The sequence below is a fragment of the Anomalospiza imberbis genome, chromosome 9 (assembly GCF_031753505.1).
Source record: "Anomalospiza imberbis isolate Cuckoo-Finch-1a 21T00152 chromosome 9, ASM3175350v1, whole genome shotgun sequence".
Taxonomy (NCBI): Eukaryota; Metazoa; Chordata; class Aves; order Passeriformes; family Viduidae; genus Anomalospiza; species Anomalospiza imberbis.
In genome coordinates this window covers 24,775,505-24,800,678 of record NC_089689.1, presented here as the reverse complement: position 1 = coordinate 24,800,678, position 25,174 = coordinate 24,775,505, and the positions used below count along the sequence as shown (strand labels likewise).

General features: G+C 36.8%; 1 protein-coding gene across 11 annotated transcripts in view; it reads left to right on the top strand.

The window, feature by feature from the left end:
• LOC137478706 (cytosolic carboxypeptidase 6-like) overlaps nt 1-25,174 on the top strand; it is an 886,432-nt gene that overhangs the window by 42,239 nt on the left and 819,019 nt on the right. For all 11 annotated transcript variants that reach the window (XM_068198695.1, XM_068198694.1, XM_068198699.1 and 8 more), the window contains one exon: nt 5,145-5,269. In XM_068198695.1, coding sequence (XP_068054796.1) covers nt 5,145-5,269 — 125 coding nt within the window. The remainder of the gene's footprint in view (nt 1-5,144; nt 5,270-25,174) is intronic.

The following is a 25,174-nucleotide window of genomic DNA, read 5'->3' as shown; positions in this document are numbered from 1 at the left end:
ATTTTATTGCTCATAATGTTGTTGGGTTTTTTTTCCCTTTGCATGTTACATTACTGAATCAATTCATTAATCATGCATGTACCTTAAATAATATTAATATCTTGTGTTTTATAATGTTAACCACCAAACATAGTGCTAATCACAAGATATGGAGTGATGAGGCTTTGGAGAATGCTGTATACTCTCATTTATACAACTTCTGTAGTTATGGAATGGAGTGGTGATGAGTTCACGTGGGCAAGAACTCAAAGTGAAGTAAAGCAAAGCTGATGTTTCAGTAGTGTGAGACTTTTTCTCTGATTTTAGAAGAATATACTTAACCAATGAGGTTGTGAACAGACTCTCTTACTGATATCACAAGTGACCAAACTAGCAATTTACACAGAATAAGAACCATGCACATGAAGGGTCATACAGTAGTTGTATCATGACTGAAAACTGTTGGTAGGTACATTACACAAAATTGGTGCTATCTGGCTTTCTCTTACATTTGTCACAATTTCAGCACAGAAACTGTTGGCTGCAGGTGCTGCAAAGTACATTGTCTGCATTGTGGAATTGCACAGAAATTCCTGGGGCACAGGAGGAACTTGCTGTCTACTCACTTATTAAATTGTTTTCTCTCTTGCTATATATTCAGCAAAAAGGCAAGAAAAAAATTATGGAATTAAAATTTATTTAAAAAAAATCAGTTTAGATGTGGTTTGCACTTAAGAAAAAAAAATTATTTTCAGCATTAAAATGTTAAAATGGCTTAATATCTAAATGGAATGCTGTAAACAATGTTTTAATTCCTGTTCCATAGTTTCTAATGCATGCCACTATGGGACCTGTGGTATTGGAATATAATTCTCATCCATTAGTATAAATGCATTTCCCATGATTACAACACACTGAAGGCAGGACAAAAAACTGTGAAGCTTTTTTATGAGATTAACATTGGGAAGTTTAAATCCTTGCTTGGACACCAAGAAATGTTTTTCAGTGGCATTATCAGTTTTCTACAAAGCATCTCTTAAAGTGAGGAGGTGTTTTGTTCCTACAGTTCTTGGCTTCTTTGTACCAAAACTGCTGTCTTGTTTAATGACATTGCTATGTGGGCTGAAATTAGGCTGACAGATTGTGAGCAAAGGCTGTGATATTACAAACAATAGTCTATTGAGCACGAGGAACTTGTTGAATTAGTTACCGGAGGCATTAGTGCTCAGTCCAGCCTCTATAGCATCTGGAAGACAGAGAAGAAATAGTGGGCTAATGAAATGTCCAAATGATACCAAACTGCAGAGGGCTGCAGGTGACCATGGCAGCTGATGCATGCCTGGTAAGAGGCAAACGCTAATAATAAACCAGTAAACTCACAAAAGGAAAAATATAGTGCATTGAGAGGGGAGTATTCAAATCAAGAGAGAAAACCATGTTGGGGTTCCTGAGGAATCAAGCACACGGATGATTACATTTTAAGGGCTCTGCTGGATTTGAGATGGGTTTTCCAGAGCAGACTGGATGGCAGTAGCTTCAGCACACCAGCTTTTCACTGTCCATGATTTCCCTGACATCAGTACAATTCTCCAGTGCTAGTTTAGGGATCCTGAGCACCCTGTAAAGCAGTTCTGAGTGGGTCATTTGTTCTCCATCCAGTTCAGGTTAGCTTGATGTTGAAAAAGAAACTGAAATGTGCAAAAGGTCAAAATCAAGGTCTCATTTTGCTATGTTTTAATTATTCACTTAATAATCTTTTAGTTTCTTGTGCCTTGCGGTACAAGTTTTTAATGGTCTTTGAACTTTAAGCATGAATTTAATAGCTTCTGTGTCCTTCTTTGGGAGTACTTCCATAAAAATTTGCACCTCTGCTCTGTGCTGCAGATAGCTTAATCCATATCTGAATTGCTGGGATTGCTGGGAGGCGTGTATATTAGTTTATTAGTTGACAAGATGGACCTAGTCCACCATCTGTGTTCATGCAGCCTGCTGCCTTAACCCTAGAGAATCTGGCAGGATCCCATGCACAGCTCAGGCTGAACTGAATTCACATGCCAAACTTTGTACATAGAGATCTAAATCTGTAACCTGTGATGCAACTGGAATCTAAACTTTTGGGATGAATACCTTGGACTACCTAAATCCTGAAATATCCAAAGACTATTATTATCTCAGCTATGCATTTATGCATGACATTTAATGAAAAATAAAGTACAACAAAGTCATTTAATTAAAAGTATTACAATGGAATAGCTTGGCTTTACCATTCTTATTTACTTTGGATAATAATCTGTAGGAAATCGTCGTTTACGTTCAGATTTGAGTTCAGTTGTCAATAAGGGATGGGTCTGACCCCTGTGGCAGAATATGCACTTAGATGTGTCAGGGACTTCAGCTGAAGCCAGGAGCTGTGGTGGGTTGGCTTTGCTCACCCAGTGCTCTCTCACCCCCACTCCTCACCAGGACAGAGGTGAAAATGAGGTGAAAACTCCTGGGTTGAGGGGCAGACAGAGAGGGCACTCACCAATGGCCTGCACAGGCAAAATACTCTGCTCTGGGGAGACTCATTTATTGCCAATTAAAATAGGTTTGCATAGTAAAAATCAAAGAGAAATTAAACCACTGCCTCCTCCCTGCGCTTCCCTGCTTCCCAGGATCATTTTCCCCACACAAGGAGCTGTGCAAGGGGTGAGGGCAAATCCTTCCTTGCTCCCCTGCTCCACCCTGGGCCTTCTCCCTTCCCCGGGCTGCAGTCCTGGCAGGAGCACCTGCTCCAGCCTGGGTCCTTTGTGTGGGCCACTGCTCCTCCAGAGACATCAACCTGCTCCAGCCTGGCTCCTCTGTGTGGGTCAGTGCTCCTTCAGGAGACATCAACCTGCTCCAGCCTGGGTCCTTTGTGGGTCAGTGCTCCTTCAGGAGACACCAACCTGCTCCAGCCTGGGTCCTCTGTGTGGGCCACTGCTCCTCCAGAGACATCAACCTGCTCCAGCCTGGCTCCTCTGTGTGGGTCAGTGCTCCTTCAGGAGACATCAACCTGCTCCAGCCTGGCTCCTCTGTGTGGGTCAGTGCTCCTTCAGGAGACATCAACCTGCTCCAGCCTGGGTCCTCTGTGTGGGTCAGTGCTCCTTCAGGAGACACCAACCTGCTCCAGCCTGGGTCCTTTGTGTGGGTCAGTGCTCCTCCAGGAGACATCAACCTGCTCCAGACTGGGTCCTTTGTGTGGGCCACTGCTCCTCCAGAGACACCAGCCTGCTCCAGCCTGGCTCCTCTGTGTGGGTCAGTGCTCCTCCAGGAGACATCAACCTGCTCCAGACTGGGTCCTTTGTGGGCCACTGCTCCTCCAGGAGACACCAGCCTGCTCCAGCCTCTCCCCACAGGACACAGGGCTCTCTGTCCTGGCTTACAGAGCACCCCCTTCCTTGCTCCTCCTTGCTCCCCGGTTCTCCTCAGGCTCCCTCGCCTCTCTGCCTGTGCAGGATTTTGCCCTTCACTGGACACATTTTCACCACCTGGGCTGAGGGGCTGGGCTGTGCCATGGGTGAGGCCATTCTGGATCCATCTGGGAGTGTCAGAACAGGCTGGAAGGGCCAGGGGCAGCGCAGCCTCTCCAAGAGCCAGGCCTGCAGCCCCACTGCTGGCACCTGGGCACAGACACCCACCATGGCAGGTGACATTATTTGTGTTTGGCAGAGGCATTCTGGCTTTGCAATAGAGCTGTTTTTTCAAATATTTCCAATGCCAAGTGTCTTCTTGAGGCGAGCCCTCAGGAAAGATTGAGAGCGTGGAGCAGGTCTCTGCAGAGGGAAGCAGTGGAGAGAATTTTCTTCTTAAAAGAAGGATGTGGGTAGAAAAGTAGAGGATAACATTAAAAACAGAGAAGATTAAACATGTTCCATTAGTAAAGCCAGAAACAATTTAGGATAAGGTAGAAATCCTGGAACTGTATTGATAAACAGAATTAAAAATGTCTTTTTCCCTCTTTTTTTTTCAGCCCAGAGCAGCAGATCATCTGAATTTTGCTGCTCATGCTGGTATTGAGCCATGTGTTGCCAGAGAACAGTCTTATTGACTGCTGTGGGACTTGGTGAAGAGAGAATAATTTAGCTCAAATAAGCTTATAAATACACATTAGAACCCAACAGTATATTTCCAACCCAAAAAGATATATCTAACCCCCAAAATATATTTGAAACCATAAACCTGGGTTTTCAGTGCTACTTTTTAAAAAGGAATATAATTTAGCATGTGAGCTGAAACATGTCCCTGTCTTACAAGATGAAATGGGTTTTGGATTGGATCAGGAAAATGTAAAGTCTTATTTTTGTAGTATATAAATGAAATGGACAGTCTAAACCCTGTCTCTAAAAATCTTGGCACACTTCAAAGGAAAAATGCCATTTTAGCAATTTAAAAGCACTTAGTGGGTTTTTCCAGTGCTGAACTTCATTTCTATAGCCAGTATGGTTGCCTGCTGAATAATGCCATAGGGGACAATGTAGCTCTGACTATATTTAAAAATACTATTCCATGAAATTCACTGGGAACAAGCCGAAGCAAAATCTCATTTGTGTCTTTGGAAGGAGGTGATAGTGGCTGTAAATGGTGAAGGAAAAGGATTGAGATGGTTTTTGAATCACAGAAGAGATGAAGGCTGGACCATCTATGGGGAGAGAGGGACGCTTAGAGCAACAGCCAGAGGGGCCAGGCAGAAATCTGGGGACTCTTTAATGTTACAGGGACTTGAACATGCGCAACAATTGGAAAGAAAGAAATCCTAACAGGTGGGGACTAAAAGACATGCAGAGACATCATTAGAAAAGTGAAAAAAGGAAAAAGGAAACAATTAAAAGGATGTTAGAACACATAATTGGAATATTCAGATAAGAGGAGAGAAAAGGTCAATTTGATTGAATAATAAAAATCTGTGATGTCTTCTTTTTGGTGTATTCATGTGCATGTAGCTTACTGCTACATATTTTATTTTATGACCACAATGAAGCCTTTAAAAATAATTCTGAACAAAAAAAATTCTGAACTGTTGTAAAGCCTATTTTACTTGTATATTTTAACCAGTGGATGTAGAAGTTTTAAAAACTTTTCCCAATGTTCCTGGAGAGTTGATTGGGCATTCATTAAAACACATCCTGTTTCATCTGTTCTTGTAGGGAACCTTGGCCGGGTGGACCATGTCACGGAGTTTGAGTATGACCTCTTCATCAGGCCAGACACCTGCAACCCACGCTTCCGAGTCTGGTTCAACTTCACTGTGGAAAATGTGAAGGAATCACAGGTAAGTGATAATAAATTACATGGCATGATAGCTTCAAAAATTGCTTACTCCAGTATATGTTTTCTTTAACAAAAAATATGATGCCCCGGGTTTGCAACTAAAAATGTCTTTAAAATGTCTCTTTGTTCTTTGACTTTTTTGTAAACAAAAGCAGGTATCAGCAGGAGTGGGTATGACCATGTCTTTCAGCTATCCAAGACAGGAGGTATTTGCAAAGACAGTATAATTTTTGCCAACTAACAGAACTGGTATTAATAGTGGCTGCCATGTATTTGTGCTTTTGCATTCTAACCAAATATGTGTGTTAATACAGGAAAAAGAAGTCCATCATAGCTGTTCAAATATTATCACTTAAGCCTTCGTTTAATACCTGTAGAACAATGGGGTAGCTTTGCAAACAGGCATTTCCCTAGTGACTTGTAGCAGAGGAGTTGCTTGCCAACATGTCCCTTGTGAAAGAGGAGGTTTAAATGTGAAGCAAATTGATAGGCTACTGTTTCACTTACTTTTAAATAATGTTTTTTGCAGTAAAGATGCCCCTTGAGAAAGAAAGTTCCTTGCTCTATTTTTTCACTTACTAAAGTTATGTACTAATTTTCACATTGAAAAATAATAATAAAAAAATTCTTTTTACTTTTCACATGCACTTTGAATTTTGTTCTGGTGGCCTGCCTTAGTTTATCATAATCAGTCTGTCATTTTTCCTTAATGGAAATACAGCATATTTAGTAAGAGAAAAAAAACTGCAGAAACTTGATAGTTGTATTCCTACGAGACTAATATCTTAATATCCAGCACTGTATCATTCCTGTTACAACTGGAAATCATGAAATTGTTTATCTATCGTCCTGGAGCCTGATACTTTATCAGCAGACCCTTTCCCCTGCTGTGCCTTACTCAACTATGATCAAATTATATAGTCATGAGATGAATGGGAATCTGTCTCAAGAAGGCAAAGAGATTGGGTAGAAAGATACAATATATATCTAGTGCTTACAGGATATTTGTTTTCATGGTTGTCTACATGAAAGAGAATGGTTCCACTATTAAGTTTGACTTGTGAGGTCTGTTTTTATAATGTGTGCTCCTATAATCTTTTTCTCATCTCTCCAATTTCCGTTAAAATGAGACCTGCCTGGACGTAATCTAGTCTGGAACCTTTTTTAGGTCTTTGTACTAGAGGCCATGAGCAGCATTAGTCATTGCAGCTCAGCTATATTAAATGAAAGTTAGAAGTTGCTACATCAAACATACTGTGTAATATAATTTGTTTTCTGCATTTTGATTATTTTATGTTTTACTAGAAAACAGTAACAAGGAAGCCCAAACTATTAAGTATTGCTTCAAAAGGTTGCACTAATACAAATACAGAGGACTTTGATAACATTATCTGTAAAAGATATTTTAATAGCTCTCTATAAATCATTACCTGGATAATATTGTATTTATTTTTGATATATCATATAAGTAATGTGCGAAGAAGGCACATCTATACATTTATATATATTAGGTCTGGTTTCAGCCTTTTGGATAAGGACTCACAAAGAGTAGCTACTTTTGTTTTCATATTACCTATTAGTGCAGTATTTTGTGTTATTAATCTACTGATAAATGAAAAGAAAGACCAATTAGATATTCCAGCTAATCTTAACATCCATGCATTATTCTATAAGAAAACAGGTTCTTTGCATTCTTCTGGTTTTAATTTTCCTCAGTCATGGATCTTCCATTTCCTATGTCTCAAAACTGTTTTACAGACTCCTCTCACTTACAGTGTTTCTTGATTTTTAGCCTAAAGCTTTCCTTTATTTAATCCCACAATTCCCAGTAGCAATTCTGCTTAGTAATAACTCCTCTTGGTACAAATAAATCCTCATCATCCCTGACTAACATTTATATTTCTGTGAATTATAACATTCCTCATCATTTGTTTGTCAACCTAGCTATCATGTTTGGTTCTTTCAGCCCTATATCCAATAGACCACTTTACCTTTTAAGTAATTTTCCGCTTTGTGGCCATTGGACTTTCATCATAAGTGAATATTTCAGTTCTTTGATAATTAGCCCAGTTTCCCAAGGAAGTAAAGCTTATATGATCACACTGTCTACTTGCTAGCCTAGGTGTTTGTATGGCTGCTGATCCCTCTCCTCTCTTTTCTCCTTCAATAGCTTCTTAACTCTTGGCCAGTTTCAGCACCACTGGACAGGAATTCCTGTAAGTTTTGGGAAAACAGGCTGCCAGATGGGCAAGAGACCCATTAGTGTTCCCACTGGCAGACAGGCTATAGTATGAGATCATTTCTTATTAAACATCAGAGAATCCACAGAGGAGATGAATAGGAGAAAGTACTCATTGGAATTTGCATTTTTAAGATACCAGAGAATCCAACCATGAAATCCAAATCCATAGCATTTAGTAATTTTGCTTCTTACAGAACTTCTTTTTTTTTTTTATTATTATTCTTCCTCTTCCAGTTCCTTCGATGTTTTCTTTATAGTGCGGAACTAAAATTTAATGGATAATTCTGAGTATGCTAATCCCAATTTACAGAGAAGGGGCTTGAGTCCCTTTGCTCTGTTACTGCTTCACTGTAGACAGCTGGAAATTGCAGCAGCCTTTTGTTGCTGTATCACTATGGAAACTCAGGCCTAATTTGTTTTTCCCTATCATACAGAAGTCTTTTTTAGAGTGATTGCTTCCTTGCTTCTGTTACGTATGTTTGAGGTTACTGTTGTGCTTCATAGGAAATAGAGCTAAACTCTGTGCCATGCCAGTGACAGTCCTAATATTTCCAGAATTATTTTTAGAATTTTATTTTAAACTTGGTTTATTTGATGTTCGCTTCCTGACGTTGAAGTAGAACCAACAGACTTTTTTTTTAATTTGGAAGTTGGTAAATTAATTTCTTCCTCCTTTTGATTTGGACTTCTACATCAGACATTTTTTTGTTGTCAGTTTTATTTATACCTTTTTAACAAGGAAAAAAGATTTAAAAAAAAAAGCTAATGTCTTATATTTATGGGGGGAAATGAGCCATCGTGTAAGATACCTGTAAGATGTAAAATTTGGTCTTTTGGTCTCCTTACATGGTTTCTGACTTGCAGCTCAGTTGGTCTGAAAAGATGTGAGCTATGATTCTTTTTTGTTACTTGTTTGGTGAATTCAATTAACACCAATATTGGAAAAGAAAAAAAGAAACTGATATGTTATATGTAAGGAAAACACACAGACTTTTATGATTTACACATACCCATGAAAAGGAGAGTGAAGGAAATAGGATTTGCTGTAGAACACATGGTCTCATGGGCAAAGCCTCCAATTTCTCTAATTATATACGTGTCACAGGCTGCTCTCTATTCCTGATAATGCTCTTTACTGGGCAGGGTTTGCTTCCTATTCACTTCAGCCATGGCCCTTCAAACACCATCTACGATTTTGCTAAATATCTTCTCTGCGCAGTCGGAAATTGGATGAACAAATTTCATCTCCCAATTGCATTTCAAGTATTTTAAATACACAGTGCTTCAGGTGCAAGATTACCTCTGAGCTAGAATGGCTTTAATGCTATTACTAGCAACAGTGATTCATCTGAGCTTTTTGGGAAAAAAAGAAATGTGTGTACGTGTGATAAATTATAAAAAATATGTGGATATACCGATACTGGAAGATTTTACAGGTGAAAAGAATGATTATTGTTTTTGAGGGCCATAGCCAGAAATTCTTCTCAAGTGCTTAACACTCACTGTTCCAGATACTGTAACCACACTGGAATAAGACGATCTTTGTCCTAGAAAATTTGCTTTTGAGCAATTTGAGAAGAGATAGGAGTTAAATACAAGAAAGCGATAAAAGGATTAAAATTATTTGAGGATTTTTTGATTTAACACACAGCAGCCATATTATACCACTAAGTAATGTACATCTAGGCCTCATGACAAATTCTGTGTGTGTGTGTACCCTGAGGAGCTCTGCTGTCTGATGAATCATGTTGAGAAATGGTATTTTCACTGAGATTATAAAAAGAATTTCCAACAGAAGGGGTTTCCTAATAGTGCCAAATTTTGTTCTGTAAGTGTTGATAAACACATTTGGAGTTCTTCATCACAAAGGTGCTGACAAAATATACCAAGAAGGATAGAGGACAAGAATGGATATTTGGCAGCTAGGACTTGATCATTACTTACAGTTAATAAATCAATCCAGATTGAGGTTAAAATCAAAGAACCAAATGTTATTTACTTCAAAGGCTTTCTTTCTGTTACCTCAGTTGCTGTTGGACTGAAACTAGAATTTTGACATAAGAAATTTTTTTTTGGGTTTTTTATGTGTGAGTATGGACCAGGAAAAGGGATAGCCTGTTCTTCAGAAATTTAAACAGGACGCCCAGGTAAGACAGAGATTATCATAACTGGACATTATTATGAATGCATGGAACTGTCATTGTAGAATTTTATGGTTTTTTTGGTCCTACAGTGTTTTGTAAAATATAAAAGGCTGTAAGATCTCTGTTGTCTTCAATTGATTAGATATTCAGGAAATTGTTACTGACAGTGGATTTTATAATACGTTCAGGCCTCTTTTTACTGTCCTAAAACAACTCAATGATCCTTAGCAGACAACTGCTTCTTGATGACGTTACAGCTGTGGTTGTTTAAAGATATGAGTGATATGTGTATAGGGAGAGATAATATCTCTCTTTATACCAACTGACACATTTTGGAGAAGCAGGGAGGAAAAAAAGATAAGCAGGCATAATTTAAGGTACTCAACCTTTTTGTCTGACCTAAGAACTCATTCTGTGCAGTTAATTCCTGCAGAAGCTGCATCCAAAGTAAGATGGAATGAATATGACATCAAAAGAAGGCTAAAGTTGGAAACAGTCTTCCTTTTTACTTTCTTCTTCTTAAGCAGACATGCTCTACTGTCATTCGGGAGCTTAGGTTACTGGTATCAAGATGCTTTATAATGTCTTATTTTCTTTCCAGCTTCTCATTTGAGAGGACAGATATTTTCTTTACTGTGCATTAAAGGCTATATTGCATTTACCTAGCTTTGGAAAATGCATATGTAAAAGGGCATGTTTTTTATGAAAGAGTACAGATCTGAAATTTTGAAGTGAATGTATTTGAAGTGAATGAATAAAGCATTTTTTGCAACAATTCCTAACCAACCTTAAAGACATAATTTCTTTAGTGTGTTTTATTGCCTATACCTTCTTAATAAATTAGGAATACATCACTCATTAATAATTTACATTAATAATTTAGTAATCATCTTCTGGTCAGCTCCTGTAATCTCTCTAAATAGCTGTTTACAATAATTTGCAAGGACAATCACTAGATTATTTGAATTTTTCCTGTTTATGAAGCCCCCAGCTGTTACCCATCTTTATGTACTCTTATGTGAATTTTCAGCACGCTAGAAAGAGATGGCCAGCTCTTCCTGTAATTTTGGTATTTTAGTCACCATTTACAGGTAGGCAAAACCTGATTTTTTTCACATCCCAGTTTTATTTTGTCATATGAATTTATTTTGTTTCCTTGGTTATGATACATTTCTTGAAAACCATCTATATTTAAGAGGTTAAATTTGTATCAGTAACCCAGCTGACACTACCAGCTCACATTCCCATTTTGACTTCAAGATGTATTTGTGAGTAGCATCACTGCTATAACTTTTCATTTCCTGCTTACTGTAGTGTTAGTATTGATTAAGTTAGAGCAGTATCAATTTTTTATTTGTTTCATATGTGAGTGAAGTTCTTCCTTTTCTCTTAGCTATCAAATAGTGGATTTCAGTTCTTTTGGCTGAACTTGGTCAAGATTTAAACTTTGATGTGCATCTAAGGCTGCTGGGTTTGTCAGTCATTATCATTCATCATTATCATGTCATATCATATCATGATTTATTTTCCCTTGGAGAAGAGAAAATACTGCGTAAAGGTTGAAGTTATAATCATTTTTCTAAGAATAAAAAGGAGACAAGGATGTCTTGAAACATTTTCATCAGGAAAATCAAGTAAAAAAATTAATCTGAATTAGAGAATGGTTTCAGTGAAAATTCTTTGGTGCTCACTAGCAAATATGACAACAGTTGAGCAAAATCAGTTATGTGTTTGTATCCTGTGGGATTCCTTTTGGAATTTAGAAGCAGCAAAAGTCTGGATTTTAAGTTGGTTTTGGTTTAATCTGATGGCATCCCTGTGTATGCCAATGTTGCACTGCATATCCTGCACTAGCCAAGCTCCTTAATTCTATTTGTGTGCATATGTATATTTTACATATAAACATGTGCATAATCCTGTGTCTATCTGCCAAGAAAGCACGAGAGGCTGAGGTGACTGCATTTTGATAATATCTTTTAGTAACAGCTTTACTACGGGGTAATCAGGTTATTTCTTTGAGTAGCACGTGCCCTTCAACTTGAAAGATATGGGAAAAGAAGGATGGAGGCAGAATCGTAATGCAAATTTTGTAAGACCTTTTGGTACCTTAGAACCTGGTAATATGACTCTGTTACTTTTTGTTAGGGAAGGGCTTGAATTATCTGAAATTTGTATTAAAAATTTAAATGGATTATTTCAAAGTAGCCTTTGTATTTTTAAAAGTAGTTTTACTGATCCCTGTGTTAGCAAGTGGTACAATTTTGTCATAAGTCAAAAGTGCATGGGATTAGATGATACCTATAGCAGTTGAGGTAATAATTTACTTACTGAGGAAGCCATATGGAATAATAGTTAAATAAGAAACAAAGTGATGACATTTAAAATAGATTGCATGTGTGTCTCAACATTTAAAAAAAGAAAAATGTATTGAACATACTGCAGTTTTGAAGAAAAACAATGTTATAGTTTTGGAAACTTGTGCCTATATTGGTCATGTATAAAATTAGATTTATAAATGATGATTCTTCCAAGTTGGAATCCTTTCAAGTAGGTATAATTTTATTTTGGATCAATAATTCAGTTGTGCTTGGAATAGATTGAGGGTGCATGTGAAACTTGGGTAAGTGCAATATAGTGTGCATGTCCATGAAATTATCCAAAGCTGACATGACAGGTATCATCCTTTAAAAGTAATGAATGCAGGTAGGTTGATAAGCAGGGGAAATAATCAGCATTACCAGAACAACATCTGTCCTGGTGAAATATTCACTCTTGGCAAGGCAGTGTTAAATTCATAAACTTTTTCTGTTCCAGGTGTCTGTAAGAACATTTCAGATTCCAGTGTTCAGTAATTATTGCACAGGTACTGTACTCTTCAGATTTAACACTGCATTTTGCCTACAGGAAACTAATGGCCAGGTGTGTTTAATTTCCTATGATGGTGGCATCTGTCACTCAAAATGTCAAAAATACATTATAGATGTCATCAACAAAATCAGCACTGTGATGATCTTGATGTCAGCGATGTGACATGATTACTTTTCTTTCAATTTAAAACCTTTTTGATTTCTGATTAAATACTCCCTTTTTTAGTTCCAGAGTGAATTGTCTTCCATGCAAATTTGGTTTCATTTTCCTTTTATTACTGAAAAGTCTTTATATCAGAATGTAGAAGCATACATTGAAGAAGTGAAGATTAAATGTTTTGAACTTTCCTGCTTTTAGATTTTTTTATCTTTTAAATTCAGAATAATTTTAAATTTTTTAAAATTCAGTATAATCTATCTCCCATTGATTTCCTAGGGGGCAAAGTTCCTACAATGTTAAATGCTGCTGAAAAAATCCATCCTGATCTCAAGCAAATATTTTGTTCCTTTGCTATACTGTTTATAAGTATATGCTTATTTTATGAAACTCTAGAGCTATCACACATTAAGGTATGCACTTTCAATTTTTTTAGGGAGCAAATAAAATTAAAATGCCATGATTTGTAGCTATTCCTCTTTTTGTTTGTTTGTTTGTTTTTAATGTTAATTGAGACTGGAAAATTGTCTAGGTTGCCTGAGATATTACATTATATATAGTTAAATTATTATGTTTCTTCCAGCACAAGGTATTTCAATTTGTCTATTGAAGAAGCTGTGAAATACTCTGTAAAATGACTGTGCAATTTTTTTTTGCTTTTGAAAAATTAAGGAAAACATTGTATTTATAATCTGACTCTTAACATACAGCTGCTGTATCTTATATACAGAATGCAGAATAATCAGCTGACTGGTTCTGATGATTGAGTACAGTTCCCCCAGTTTAGGATCTGACCTGTACACCCTGAATAGGCAACATCTGCTGATACACCGCAGCTCAGGGTGGCTCTGGTAATTTTTTTTGTGATTTGAGAAGCTCCATGGAAGCTTCTAATTTTCATAGTAGCACTACCATGATGAACTGTGGCTCATTACTGTAAACTGATGGCAGCTGTTAATGCTATTACAGGCAGAGACTTTTTATTTAAGGGAAACATTAGCCAGTAACTGGTAGATTTCTGACACAGTATTACATAAGGCTTCCTGTTAGGAAGGAGAGCAAAGAGAAATGGATTTGAACCCATTAGTATCAGAATTACGTGTCAAAAAGCTAGAGCAGAGTTCAATTTATTTCTGCAATAAAGTGTAAGCTAGAGATTGACTTGACAATTATTTTACCTTACATTGCTCTGGTTGTTCTGAGATGACTATTCCAACATCAAATCATCTTGTTTGGACATCTTTTACAGAATAACATGATAGTCTAAATATGCATTATGTTATGTAGAACTAAAACTCGGCAGGTTTTTTCAAGTAGAAATGAGTTTTTTATGACTCCTTTTACTAGAGGATATATATACAGTGGAATACATTCAGCATAGATTTAAAACAACTGCATGTATTTTCTGCTAAATCTAGTGCATGTTGTTGAATGGCGTCTACATTATAATAGAAAGGATAATCTTTCTGAAGCTTTTAGTGGCTTGGTATAAGGAATACAAATAATCTGCCCCAAAATATTTGTTTTCTCTAAGCCAGTCACTGAGCAGGGTTGTGGCTCCTGTTTTCTAGTCTTTTTTTTCCCCTAATAATTTTCCAAGATAAGAGAAAAAAATTGGACAACCACTTCCTTATTACAATTTTCAACTATGAGAAGAGCAGTGTTACCAAAATTTTTGCCCACTTAATTTATGTATTGTCCTACTGAACACCAAAGTCCATGAATTCAGAGCCTTAACCTTGAACATTGTAGCAGGCTTTTACTGGAATAGCAGTTTTTCCTGTCTTGAACTGGTGGTCCTCTACAGAACACCTATTTAATTTTATAATTGTGTAGCATAATTTTTGGAGTGTGTTGTGTTCATTGTCCCTCTGAAAATTCTCATGAAGCTTCACAGAAGATGTTTATTAAAAGTTTAACAGAAGTAACGCATTACACCAATGTGCACACTCTCCTAGCAGGTTTTCCTTTCCCTTTACATGGTTTCATGCAGGACCATGTCATACTCAGGGGTGATGCAGGGAAGCAGAATTGCAGCTTTGCAGCTTGTTGTGTGTTCGTGTTCTGATCTTCTGTGAACTCTGTGGGCAAAACTAATCCCACAATCAGAGAACTACAGTCTTGTGGGGTCTATGGCAGGGCATTTCCTGGCCCTGCAAATTTGACAGTGATGCTGAGTACCTCCAGTGTTAGGTTTAGAATCACCTCAATAGCCAGATTAAACTGAATATCCTTCCTGGCAGGCATGTGGAATGGCAATTCCATGGCTTTGGAATATCCGGGATGAAACTACAATAGCTGTTCCTTGTGGGTTGTCTCTTCCCTATGGCTGCAAAAGGATTTCTTTGAACCAGAGGTTAATATAGCTACCTACCTAGGTCAGTTGTTATTTTACAAGGAGTTATATATATTTATTTTATTGATTTAAAGCCTGTTCATTATAAAAATCAACCTATAAAAAGAGATGGCATGTATGCAGGGAGATAATTTTTTTTCCCAGGAATTTCTCATGCATAGATACAAATGAATTTTCTAAATGTAAATGTTTGGCTAGATTATTCTTCAGAGACACATATTGATTTCTGTTGTCACCCATCAGTGAGATTTAGTGTAGGTTACTGGGAAATCCTTTCCAAGCACATACTGAAAAAAATGTAAAATATGATTTCCTTGACAGTTAGTGAAAAGAGACAGAGTAGATGTTAACAAATTAACTGTGTTTATTCCATCCTCACCAGTTTAAGAGTCTTTCAGCTTCTAAAAATTCAGCTCGTTTGGTGCTTGGAGAATACGGCTCCATATTGCACTGGGTGAGCTCGAAAGCACGTTTTGAAATTCATAGCTTTGCAAAAGGGAAGCTTTGCATTTCCTGATTTTTCTTTGCAGATCTAAATGTGGAGTTGTGGCTCTCTCGCCGGAGTGGGAAGTACTGTATAATTTTGCAGTTTAGGCTAGTCTATAATGCAAGCAGTATGAGTCTCATGGAAAACTGTGTGTGATGGCCAAACTTAATCCTAAAATGTGCTTCATTCAGCTTTCTAATAAACCTGAAATTCATAAATTTCTGTGTCTTATAATGAGTTTGATAATGATGGATTATAATAATTTTACACTTCAGTGCTTAAACCTAAATATTGTTCTACAAATACTTTTCTTTTTTTCTTTTCCTTTTTTCTTTGTTATTTAGAGAGTACAAAATGCCTTCATGAATACCAGAGTGCAACCTATGAAGAATTTGTTTTTTTAACAATATAATTTTAGGTCTATCTAAACAAATTATTTTAAAACCTAGATAATATTTTATGTCTTACAAGGACTGTTAGATATAAGCGTTGAACAGCTTGTTATGTTTCAGTCATGATAAACATCAAGTTCACCTAAAAATTAATAAAAAATTATTATTTCAACAGCTACAAAATCTGATCAATTTTTGCTTTCTTGGCATCGTGGTATTGTTAACCTCCAGTAAATTGCTTTGTAAATGGTTTAAAAACTATTAGTGTCATGCCAGGTGTAAAGTATGGTCAATAAATGTTTGGTTTAAAAAGTACATTTTAATATATAGGAGATGAGACTACAATGTTGCAGTAAATTACTGTATTTTAATAAGATTTAAATCATAATTTCTATGCACTCCATTGCGTATTTTTTAGATAATAATAAATGTACAGAGTTGGATGGAAAACTCAGCTTCTGTTCTTTCAAGGGAACAGTGATGCTTGGGTTTATATGTGATTAGTAGTGAAGCTACAAATATTAAAATTATATGATGATGTAGTTGTATTTTGTCAAAACATTTGAGAGCATTTTGAATTCAGAGGTTTTTTTATGATCTTTCTCTGATGTACTTCAAGGAAGAAAAGCAGAAAGAATTTTTGAAAAAAAAATCTTTGTGGTAAAACTGGCTTTATAAAAAGCCATACAAGCAGAGGCATTTTAACATAATTTTCTCCTGACTTAAACAATCTTAATTTTATCACTTTGCCAAACTGTGTTCCTTTGCGTGAAGTAGGTGCAGGAGATACTTCTGAATTTGCATTTTCATTAGATTTAGCATTCAGCACCTAATGCCATAAATTTGTTTTTGAAACTCTTTAATTCCCCTGAGTGTTCCAACATATTGAATGCTATTTGCTTTGTATTATGTTGGCAGCAAATCTGCAGTGAAAATGCTGTCAATATATATTCATAGCTAACATTGTTAACTAAAAGCAATATTGTTTTTCTATTGTAAGCTGTCACAAATGTTTGGCACCCTGTTGTGTAAGCCAAAAAAATGTCAAAGAAAGAAAAGAATATTTATGAAGAAAAGTGCAGTGATAGTGTCAAGTTTTCTGTATTAAAATACATTCCTTGTTTGTACAGACCTTTGCAATTTATGAAATTGTGTTTTGTAGTAATGTAAAGTTAGAATATTGTGAGAAGATGCAGGCTGTTACAGATATTAAATGAGAGGAGCACAGTAAATGATACAGCCATTTTACTTTGTGTGTAATGCAATGCTTATCAGGCTGCAAAATGTATTCTACTATAGCCAAAGATTATTTTATTAATAGATGTGCTATATATATGTGGAAACTGAATGAAAAATATTTTGAATTTTTCCTGGTTTTGAAGATGAAGTGTATAATTAACAAGAATAAATGCAAAGTTTTAGCATTCTCCTAGGGAGTATCCTTATCTTTGTGCAAGAAATACTGATTTTGTTTATTTAAATAGTGTTTTCCCAATCATTCATTCTTTTCTAATGAAACTTATATTTTTTGTATCTGCATGCTATTATAAGAATGTCTTAGAACAGAGTATTTTAGAGAACTTCTGTGGGGAGAAATGAAAAAGAAAAATTCTGTCTGCCATGCAAATATCCATGTTGCTGCTAATACATAATAAACACCCATAAGCTAAAATAAGACAAGTAGCATCTTATGTGCTACTCTTGCAAGTGTTTTAACCCAAAGAACTTGAAACCCAAGCCATGTAAATGGAAACTTCTGGATAAGGCACTTGAGGCACAACCAATTCCCTGGCCACAGGCTGGGTTGCTCTGGAATCAGGAGAGTTCAGCTGCTGGCAGTGGAGTGTGCTGAGAAAAATCAGTGTTTCAGCCCCACACGTGGCTCTCACTGAAGCACCAGAGCTTCTTAAAGATACACATTTCCAGTACTCTCATCTCGCCAAGGTAACATTTTGCTATATTCACCTAGGTGAAAATATTGAGCCATGTATAGCGAAGTACTGGCAGCCCCAGAAATGTTGGCATTCATGACACTTTGTGTCATTCTCTAGAAAACTTGTTTTCTTGCTGAATCATAATGTGTTGAATTTGAGAAACTTTTTTGGTAAAACTTTAATAGATTTGGACATTGGTCAATGTAGTTTTAAAAAAACCCAACCTTAAATATTCTGATCTACTATTCAAGAGCAAACATTGGTGAATTTGTTTGAACACTCTTTTTCATACAGCAGTGTATTGGTGACACATATTAGCATATATCATCTTCTGTGGTACTGGCCCATGGTGTGAATACATACTGCCTGATCATGCTACATGATGCCAATAATAAGTCCTTTTTTCCTTGCAGCTGATTTCACCCCTCTACTTCAAAATAACCTCTGCTTTCTGTGCTGATATTTGCTCTGCTAGGGGAATACAGGTGCCACAAGTGATTTCAAATGGTCCCTGTTATGGACTCTTTATTTTCAAACATTTTCTAAGTGCAAAATAACCTGAGTTTCCATTGACTTTAGTGACATTTCAGTACTATTAGCACCTTGGAAAATTGGCCTTTATATTCCTTGGCACCAATCTCTATAAATTCTCTCATGTGCTTTCAAGTAAACCCAAGCTAAGTCTCCCACTACTGTCCAAATTAACTTTTTTCCTGCCTTTTAGCTCCCAACATTCCTTCCTAATTTTCATAAAGAAAAAGAAACCAAACAAAAAATGAAAACAAAAATGCATTTGATGTATGGAATTGCTCTTTGGGTCTTTGACTGGCATTATATAACAAGGTTAGAGATGTTTATTAATGTTCCAGGTGAATGTCCAGCGCATTCAAGTCTAAGAGAGAACATGTCTTGCCCTTCTATTCATTCTTTTCTCGATTATTCCAAGAACTTGCACATGATTGAATCTAATGTGTATCTGAAGAGGCAATATACTTGGACAATTACATTCACAGATGAATAATATTTTTTAAACACAATAAAAAACTTGAACAGTTTTTTAAATGGCTCAGTAGATAGGGATTGCTGTTACAGAGCAGGAGACAGTACTGCATCCTGCAGACAATTGACAAAATGGACTAGCAGTTTTCATCCTTAATTTGATTCTTTTTCCTCAGTGGCAGAGAGATGCATGCGCCTTCTTACATTGTTTATCTTATTTTGGCATAACAGATTTAATCATGACTATATCCATTTTCCACAAACTGTCTTGTGTCTTGAATCATAGAATGTTTAAATCTTTTACAGGTGTGGGATAACTGTGCAGCTCATCCTACTGGAAACTTTGGATTTCTGTGCATTGTGGAAGAATGTATCTTTCCCCAGTTTTCAGCAATGTTTATGAAGCTTTAGAAAGTGCTGTGTCTTCTATCTGGTAGTTAGATTTCTATCATTTCTTGTTATTGTTAGGGTTTCTTTTTATTACTTACTTTATTATACATTGTACAGGGGGACCTGCTTCACCATTTTACTTTTTTTACTGTTGTTTTGTTAGGCATAAATTTGATGCTGCAGGAGGAATGAAGATGTTCAAACCCAGTTACTATTCATGCTCAAATCTTTTCCATATGTGTGTCTTGAAACACTTCCTTTCCTTCTATTACCCTTATTTGAAATAAAATTGTATTTTTCTTTTTTATGCTTGAGGGTATTGACTTGATAAAAATGAAGGCTGTTGCTTGCTACCCTTTGCAGAAATGATGTCATAAAAAGGAGCAAGACATTCCTAACATTCCTAACTTTTCCTCTTAGCCCAAATTAAGCTCATCCCTGCTGAGGAATTTAGGTGGAGGACTCCTCCAAGATGTGTTACCTGCTTTTTCTTCTAGCAGGAGTGACTCAGAATTCTCTTGAGAGTAGCTATTGCAACAACAGTGGAGCACAAAGACAGAGAAATTAATAAAGTAAATAGGAAAGACAGTAAATATAGACCAGACCATCCTCATTTACTGTTAGAAATAAGAGAGGAACAGTATTAAGGTACATAGATGAGACAAACCAGCACTTATCCATGGTGAAATCTATAAAATGTCTTCGATTGCTCAAGGGATCTTTAGATATAGCATTATTTTCTCTATCTTATGGATGACTTGACCACCTTCACTATGAATTTTTCATGATTTTCCTGACCCAGCAGCTCTTGCCTGTGGAGAGAGTAATACAGTATTGATTTGGGTGTTAGGTTTCTGCCTTTTTTGCCATAACAGGATTTTTGTAGCCTAGAAACCTCAATCCCTGATTACTCATTAGAGACTTGAACAACTTTTCTTAGATCTGGAATGTAAAAGAATAATCACTTGGTTACTTTTGTCATAGGAAGCCTTTGTAGTGGAATTTCAGCTCATCTTGGTAATGAGTGCTGTTATTAAGCTTATCCTGATTGAATGGGCTCTACTAGGCCTTCAGATTGCAAAAATACTGTTGCCTGTTAACAATTAGTGTGTTTGCAGTAGAATTACACTGGTGAATGTGTTTATTTAGCAGCATACTGCAAAGCAGTGGAATAAGTAGAGGTCTGTCCTCCTGCATTCATCCCGGCATTGATGTCTTGGTGACTTATTTTCTGTGCCTCTTGGGCATATTAGAAAATTGAAAAGAGGCCATGATGTTTCTATTTCTCATTTAAACTGTTGTGTTTTTTTTTAAAATAAAAAATCCATATCTTACATCCTCAGCATTGCCATGGAAACAAGATTTTTAAAAGGGACTTAACTGAAATTTAGCAGCAGTTTTTATTTCTTTGTGATTCATACTTCATAAAAATGCAAATGTCACACTAATACATGTTTTACCTTAATATTTTATATTACCATTTTGTCTTAATTGGTCTAATATTTTTTATAATTAAATTTTGAGCTTCTTTGAATGATTTTAAATCTGTACTGTGGACCCATCAAGCTTTAAATTTTGACTATGTGACACACAATTTAAGACACTGTCATAGAGGAAAATCAATCATTTAAACCTGTAGTCACAGGCACAACAAAAGATTTAAAAGATTTAAAAAGCCTTTTGTCCTGACTGGAAATTTCTTGGCCTCTATAATCTTCATTTCTAGTGAAGTATCACAGCAAATAGCTTTTAATCATTTATATTCCTTTGTTTTTAACTTTATTCCCTCTAACTGTGTGAAGTTGTTTAGAGGATAAATTACTGCTGTGCTAAATAAAGCTTTTATTCATAGTTCCCTTAACAGGAGTGTTTTGTTTATGCAAAGCTACAGTGTGCCCATTGGTTTGCACACATACTTGCATCAACATGTGTAAATAAACTACATTCATTTAACATTTTATTTGTGTGTAAACATGCAGCAGTTGATAATGTTAGTTCAAAAATGAAAGGATATCTGGCATTCTCTTCTGAGTGCCTGTTTGGTTAGGCCTCACAGAACATGCAATATTTTGCCTTTTAAAATTGAAAGTTAATATGATTAGAGTAGGGATCCTGGTGATCAAGACTGAAATCATAGAGCTATGGAATTGTTCGGGTTGGAAAAAACTTTAAGATCATCAATTTCAGCCATTAACCCATCACTGCCAAGCCCACCACTAAACCATGTCCCTGAGCGCCACATCTACACCCTTTTAAATATCTCTAGGGATGGTGACTCTACCACTTCTCTTGGCAGCCAGTTCCAGGGCTTGACAATCCTTTCAGCAGAGAATTTTCTTTCTAATATCCAATCTGAATCTCCCCTGGTGCAATCGGAGTGTTCTGTCACTTGTTTTGGGGAGAAGAGACCGACCCCCATCTGGCTACAACCTCTGTCCATGGAGTTGTGGACAGTGAGAAGTGATCAGTGACAGTGATAAGTGACAGTGATCTCCCCTGATCCCCCTGTTCTCCAGGCTGAGCCCCCCCAGCTCCCCCAGCTGCTCCTCACCAGACTTGTGCTCCAGAGCCTGCCCCAGCTCCGCTGCGCTTCCCCGGACTTGCTCCAGCCCCTCAATGTCACTCTTGTCATGAGGGGCCCAGAACTGGACACAGCACTCGAGGTGTGGCCTCACAGTGCCCAGTGCAGATGGACAGTCACTGCCCTGGTCCTGCTGCCACACCATTGCTGGTACGGGCCAGGTGCCACTGGGCACAGTGCCCACCTGGGCACAGCTGGCTCCTGTTCAGCCCCTGTTGACCAGAACCCCAAGGGCATTTTCACAGCGGTTCTGCCCTCAGCCTATAGTCTGCTGGGTATTGTTGTGATCCAAGTGCAGGATCTGGCACTTAGTGTCATTGAACCTCATACAGTTCCCTCATCCCAGTGATCCAGCCAGTCCTGATCCCTCTGCAGAGCCTACCTGCCCTCCAGCAGAAGAACACTCCTGCCTGACTTGGTGTCACCTGTGAACTGACTGCAGGTGCACCCAATTCCCTTGTCCAGATCATCAATGAAGAGATGAAACAGAACTGACCCCAACACTGACCCTTGGGGGAAACCACTTGTGAACTGGATGTAACCCCATTCACCACCACCCTCTGGGCTTTAAACTGGGACATCCAGTTAAAGCCAGTGTGTTTTTCACAATTCTCTCTTCTATGAAGCTGCTGTACCTTGTGACATTAGAAAGAAAAGAAAATGGTGTGCACCATATACATACTGGCCTCACTTAGAAATTGTTATTACTCGCAGCTCAAGCAGAATGGATCACAGATCACTCAGTGCTGAGCTGTAAATGAACTGTATTGCCTTCTTTTTATTGCATTTTTATGAATGTTTTCAACAGGTAAGCAAGCAGAAGGAGAGTCACGTGAAGTTATACTTTACTGTAGGAAAAAGTGCAGTCACAGAGAAAATACAGAAATATAGGAAGGCTTCTGCCTTGATGAATTTGGTTTTTTTGTTAAAAAACTATTGTCAAATAATTTTATACCCTCTACCCCAAGATTTGCTTTGTACATGCTGACGGTTTATTGGTGTACATATTGTCCACACTATACAAGTATCTTATTCTGATTAAAGGCATCATGAATGCACATTGAATGATGAAGAGTCTGAAACTGTGTTTGAAGCTCAATTGTATGCAAATTTTCATTGAGATTAAACAATACTAAGTATTTATAATTAAGTTTTGGGTAAGTAGTAAGTTACCTCATGAGGCAGTGGTTGCATGTATTTGACCACACAGTACAATCAGTTGAAAATTATTTTACATATACTTGTAGTGCTTAGACTGGGTGAAAAATAAGTATTTTTATCATCGAACTTGCCAATTGTTTAAATACATTAACCTATTAAATGAATGTATCATCATTGCCTATGCTACAAATGCATCTAAAAGCCTAGAAACGTGTTGGTCAGGTTCCCAAGGCTGCCCACTCAGATTTAGCTGAGTGTGTATAAAAGCTTTCTTTTGTAAACATACAGAGTCCTGCAGTTTGAGCAGTGTGTTTGCCCATTTTTGCATGCTCAACTACCATGCAGCCTTCTGAAGAATAATGCTTGACATTCTGGATAGGTAGTACTTAACAGGAGAGAAGACACAATTCTTCAAAATATTGTATATTGAGGGGCACGCAGAAACACAAACGTGCTTACAGAAACAGTAGTTGAGTGTCAAATGAATGCATTTGAAAAGTAATTACATCTGACTTTTATACTGAAACAAACAAACACAATTGTTCAACAATGTCTTCCTCCACAGACTTGGTTGCCAGTGTATTAATAATCCCACCTAATTGACACCATCTCTATTTATATTGTGTACTGTACTATTTCCAATCTTCAGTTTTTCCTTTTTTAAGTAACTGTTGTATCTGCCTCTCTCTGAACATGAGCAATAGCTTTTTCAAGTTAACGAGATTCCTATTTTACTTAAACAAGATGCATATTCACTATCTTTCTGTTGTTTTAAAGTATAATTGCTATGAATGTGTTCAACAGTTTGACTTGGTTTCTTCAAATTGAGTGAATTAATTAAAAATTGGTGTTTGCCCATAAAAGAGTGAATGAGCACACTCAGTGCTTGATGTCAGAAATCAGACTGTAAATGAACATAATTATGTTTCACCTTCCTATTTAGTCATTTGTGTGGGCATAAGCATTTAGTTGTTTGCAATGTAATTTCTTAAACAGTTTCATTTACACTTTGGTTTTTTAAGAAGAGAGGGAGGGTAAAAGAAAAGTTAATGACTAGATAATGATTTCTTTCTGAAAGGCTGAGCATCACTTCTAATCCTCAATTTGCAGAACATCAGGGTAGAAAATACTTCTCTGATGGTTTTATGCTAACTGTAGGTTATTTAGAAAGAAATTTTCACCGCAGAACATGAGAGATTATTTTGGCTCCAGGTGCCAGGGTGTTATTCCTACATACATTTATGGTATGGTGTAAGCAAGATGATATGCAAAGGTGTTCTCTATCTGTATTGTACAATACACTGCTTGAAAGCAACAGACACTGATGATGGCTGCCATTTTGTTTAAAATAATCCATATTATAGAGTCAAAACAGCATGGCTTTTTTCCTTAAATTTACATACCCAACACAATAGTCTTTTTTTTCTATTTTGACTGCTTACTGAATGGAAAATGAAATGCAGTTCAACCAGCACATTGCTTGTTATAATTTTGCTTTTTGTGGGATTGTTTTTCTTGTCCCTAGAGAAACCCAGCATTATATTCATAATTTGGATAGGCTTATTTAACAGTAAGCAGTTGCTTTGTCTCCATGAAGGATTACATGACCCAACAGCACAATCAGATAGGAGAATAATTTGGCATTTTTATACAGGAATACTGTCTTGCTACTGAATAAAAAAACCCCTGTGATTATTGTGTGTTTTTGATATACATTAAATAAAAAAGTTCTAAGCGTGGAGTAGGATGTTATATGAGTTTCTTCTAAACTGGAAAAAAATAAATAGGATGATGAACAAAAAAAGTCTGCAACTGAAGATTTCAATTTTAAAAGGTTAAAATTGGAGAAAGGAGGGAATGTAGGACATAATGAGAACTTAGTGGTTAGAGGTTGAATATCCCTCTGCCATCCTATCTGCTGTGTGAAATATACAGAAATAATACAATGCTGGACAGGAAGAGAGTTTCTATTGTAGACAGTTGAATTCCCTACTATTATAAATTCCTAAATTTCGCCAGCTATCCTTTAAAATGGAGTATTCCTTTAACAAACCTGTTTGAGATGTTAGTCCTCTGAAAGTCTGAGGTCCTCTAATTTCTTAACTAAATGCACTAATAACCATGTAAGACTAATTTGGGTTTTTTTTGACGGTATTATTCTTAAAACTAACCATCAATTCTGCCTCCCAATTGTTC